Below are 4,557 nucleotides of genomic sequence, written 5' to 3'. Positions count from 1 at the left end.
TCACCTCCTGGCAGGTTCCATATGCCCTGATGCCTCAGGGGCCTGAAGGCCTTCAGCTAGATCCATTAGCTCAGTACCAATAGCAGGCAGGTCACCCTCACCCCCTGCCTGAAGGGTCAGTGGTGCCCATCTCTGGATTCGCCCGACATCTACAAATCTGGCTTTTGCGTTTATTTAGCACCTTTCCCGATTGCAGCAAATGAAGTACTCACGAAGTATAGCCACTGTTGTAGGTGGTGCTGTCTGCACAGCAAAGGCTGTATTCCCTTTGTGACTGATACATCCTGTCTCTTTTTTTTTGTAGAACAAAGGCTCCCACTGGAGTGAGTTTTGAAGACAATGTCCTCGATGACAGTGATGAGTGAAGCATTTGATTGGGTTCAACATGGATTTGCTGGGAATATTTATAGGGAAAGTGTGGTTTTACCATTATTTATTTCTTTTAGGCAACGATAGATATGAACTTTAAAAAAGGAAATGCTGTCTCTGTTTGTTTAACAAACAATAAAAATACGAGCTATTTTATATGGCTTTTTAAAATTAAAGATCGAAAGTAGAAAGAAAGGTACTCACAGGATCCCTACAGTGTGGAAGCAGGCCATTTGGCCCACCAAGTCCACACCAACCCTCTGAAGAGCATCCCACCCAGACTCTTTCCTCCCCACTATGCCTGTAACCCTACATTCCCCATGGCTAACCGACCCATCCTGCACATCCATGGGCACTATGGACAATTTAGCATGGCCAATCCACCTAACCTGCACATCTTTGGACTGTGGGAAGAAACCGGAGCACACAGAGGAAACCCACACAGGCACGGGGAGAATGTGCAAACGCCACACAAATGCTGGCTTGAGGGTGGGATTGAAGCCAGGTTTCTGGTGCTGTGAGGCAGTGGGGCTAACCACTGTGCTGCCCTCAACTTACTCCACAATATGCAGTGCACTCTGTATCTGGTATAGTTCACACAAAGGGCTCTGAGTTCAGTGATAGTGTAATATGGATAAAACAAAATTTTTCACCCATTATGTAACTGATTCTTTGGAACATCATCCACAATTCATCAACTGTAGTTCACTGAGAAAGGTTTGCATTGTTGCTCCTTTCATGACCTCAGGATGTCCCAAAGAGCTGAAAGTGCTAATTTAAGTGTGGGCTGCCTTTCTGTCCTGTCTGTTGTCCTGTCCTCACTGCTGAGGATTGGGCCATGAACATCTGTTGGATTGGTCATTGTTGCTGAGCAAAGCACTGCAATTGTTTTCCATCGCCCTGTGCAGGATGGCTGACCAGGAAATGCCCCCAACCCTCACTGCCTGCCATTAGGTGAATGAGAAGGATTTTCAGGCTGAGAATTTGGCTATAAATGCCCCTACTATGGCCAACTCGAGCAGGTAACCTGGCACTTGAACCCAGAGGTAGGGACACTACCCACTACAATGCAAGACTACCCCTCAATGTAATGAGATAACAAGGTGTAGAGCTGGATGAACACAGCAGGCCAAGCAGCATCAGAGGAGCAGGAAAGCTGACGTTTCGGGCCTAGAGACCCAACAAAGAGAAACCTAATAACAATTGTGACATCGATGATGGGGTAACATTGACTAGAACATGAGGAGAACTCTCCTACTGTTAATAGTCCCATGGGATGTTTTATATCTACCTGAGAGGGTAGGCACAGTCTGATTTTCAGGCTCATTGAAAGGCAGCACTTCCTCAATACTGTACTGAAGTGTCAGCCTGGCTCCTGCAAGCAAGAAGCAGCAGTGATAAACAGGCCTGACAACTGAACAAAGAATAGTACAGCACAGGAATAAGCCCCTGGCCCATCATGATTGCAATGATGTGACGCTTTCTAAACTAAAAACCTTTTATCTCAATTCAATCCGTATCCTTCTATTCCCTGCGTATTCATCCATCTGTCAAGATGACTGTTAAATGTAGCTATTGTATCTGTCTCCACCACCTCCTCTGGCAGTGCATTCCAGGCAAATACCATATTGTGTAAAAAAAAAATTGCTTCTCACATCATCTTTAAACTTTCTCCCCTTTTAGCTTAAACCTGTGTTCCCCAGTAATTGACATTTCTACCTTGAGAGAAAGACTCCAACTATTTATTGTATCCAAGAATCTCAATATTGTAAACTTCTATCAGGTCGCCCCTTATGCTTTGAAGTTCAAGTGAAAACAAACCAAGGTTATAGCAAAGATCTGTAGCTCGGGTTGTGGGTGAGGTTGTTGACTTGCTCGCCGAGCTGGCTTGTTCTCGTTCAGACGTTTCATCACCATGCTAGGTAACATCATCAGTGGGGTCTCCAATGAAGCAATGTTGTTCTACTTCACTTGAAATTTATACTGTTTGGTCGTTATGGTGACCATGTGTCATTTCCAGTTTTGTTCTGTATGGGTTTGTATATAGTGTCCAATTCTATGTGTTTGTTGATAGCATCACGGGTGGAGAACCATGCATCTAGGAATTCCCGTGCGTGTCTATGTTTGACTTGGGCTACTATGGTTACCTTGTCCCAGTTAAACTGATGGCCTTTGTTGTCTTAGTGTACTGATATTAGGGAAAGTTCGTTGAGTCGTTTTACTGCTAGCTAATGTTCGTGTATTCTGATGGTTAGTTTCCTTCCTGTCTGTCCGATGTAATGTTTGTGGCAGTCGTTGCATGGTATTTTGTAAACTACATTTGTTCTGCATGTTTTGGGAATGGGGTCTTTAATCCTTGTCATCAGCTAGCAGTAAAACGACACAACAAACCTTCCTTAATATCAGTACACTGGGACAATGAAGGCCATCAGTTTAACTGGGACAACGTAACCATAATAACCCAAGCCAATCATAGACACGCACGGGAATTCCTAAAGGCACGGTTCTCCACCCATAATGCAATCAAGAAACATATAGAACTGGACCCCATATACAAACCCACACAGATCAAAACCGGAAATGACACTACTCACCATGACGGACCGGACAGTATAAATTCCATGCAGAGTAGAATAACATCGCTTCATTGGAGGCCTCACTGATGATGTTACCTAGCATGGTGACAAAACGTCTGAACGAGAACAAGCCAGCTCGGCGAGCAAGTCAACAACCTCGAAAACGAACCAAGTTTGTCCAGTCTCTCCTTACAACTAATATCCTCCAAACCAGGGAACATTCTGGTAAATGTTTCTGTACCCTCTCCAAAGCCTTCACATCCTGGTAGTGTGACAACCAGAACGGTACACAGTATTCCAAATGTGGCACAACTAACGTTGTATGCAGCTTCAACATGACTTGCCAATTTTTATACTCTATGTCCTGACTGAAGGCAAGCACCTTCTTGACCACTTTCAGGGAATTATGGACCTAGATGCATAGATTCCTCTGTATGTTGATGCTGTTAAGGATTCTGCCATTTACTGTATACTTCCCTCCTGCATTAAATCTTCCAAAATGCATTACCCCACACTTGTTTGGATTAAACTTAATCTGCCATTTCTCTGACCAAGCCTCCAGCCTAACCATACCCAGCTGTATCCTCTGGCAATCCTTCTCACTATCGGCAGCTCCCCCCAATCTTTGTGTCATCTGCAAACCAATCAGGCCATGTACATTCTTCTCCAAATCATTCCTATATATGACAGGGGTCCCAGCACTGATTCCTGCAGAGCATCACTGGTAACAGATCTCCAGTCAGAAAAACACCCTTCCACCACTACTCTGAGTTCTGTGACTAAGCCAGTTCTGTATCCAGCCTGCCAGCTCATTATGGATCCCACGTGACTTCACCTTTTGTATTAGCCTGTCATGTGGGACCTTGTCAAAGCCCATATAACAACATTCACCGCCCCGCGCTCATTGATTTTATCATTTCCTCAAAAAAACTGAATCAATTTTGTGAGACATGACCTCGCCTGCAGAAAGCAATGCCGCCTATCACTGAAAAGCCCATATCCTTTCTCGTCTTTTTCTATCTCTTTAGTTGTTTCTTCATCTTCTAACATTGTGGGGAAGCTAGAGTGGTGTCAGCAGGGCATTGGCGGAGGTGGTGCCAGGAGCGTGGACCCTTGGTGGAGTTGTCGTTGCTGTGTCTGGAGCAGAGACTCCTTGAGGCCCTGGACCCCCTGCAGAAATGCTGGGGCTGTGTTTGAAGACCCATTGTACAAAGGATGAATTCTATTTACATAATTTCTTTTTGTAACTCAAAATGGTGCTGGCTTGTTGCGACAAAACTGTATCCTTCTAGATATATGTTACAATAAATAACTCATTTATTTCTAAATGTGAGTAAAATTGGGTGCATCCAACAACATGGAAGCCTTGAAACAACAAAAACAGTTCTCAGCAAATGAAAGTGATGACGTGTCTTGCACATAGAACGATGGCTGCCAGCTAGAAACTCAAAAGAATGAACGTCAAATGTTTTTTGTCCAGAATAATGTCAACCGGTTAGCCGGAGTTTCCGAGGGAAGCCTGGAGTTTTAGCATCCCAGAGAGAGAGAAAGGCTGTTTAACCAACTCCAAGCCATCTTGCATGTAACATGACTGACAAATAAGTAGAAACGA

At 44.3% G+C, this 4,557-nt stretch overlaps 1 protein-coding gene across 1 annotated transcript in view; it reads left to right on the top strand.

The window, feature by feature from the left end:
• The window catches only part of paxx (PAXX non-homologous end joining factor), a 26,781-nt gene extending 26,256 nt beyond the window's left edge, over nucleotides 1-525 (top strand). Inside the window, exon 8 of the mRNA XM_048613694.1 lies at nucleotides 305-525. Within this exon, the coding sequence (XP_048469651.1) occupies nucleotides 305-365 (61 nt within the window). The 3' untranslated portion in view covers nucleotides 366-525. The remainder of the gene's footprint in view (nucleotides 1-304) is intronic.
• The last annotated feature ends 4,032 nt before the right edge of the window (nucleotides 526-4,557 follow it).

This window comes from Rhincodon typus, chromosome 28 (genome assembly GCF_021869965.1).
Source record: "Rhincodon typus isolate 14 chromosome 28, sRhiTyp1.1, whole genome shotgun sequence".
NCBI lineage: Eukaryota > Metazoa > Chordata > Chondrichthyes > Orectolobiformes > Rhincodontidae > Rhincodon > Rhincodon typus.
Note: the sequence above shows the minus strand (reverse complement) of the source record. Positions and strands in the feature narration are given on the sequence as shown.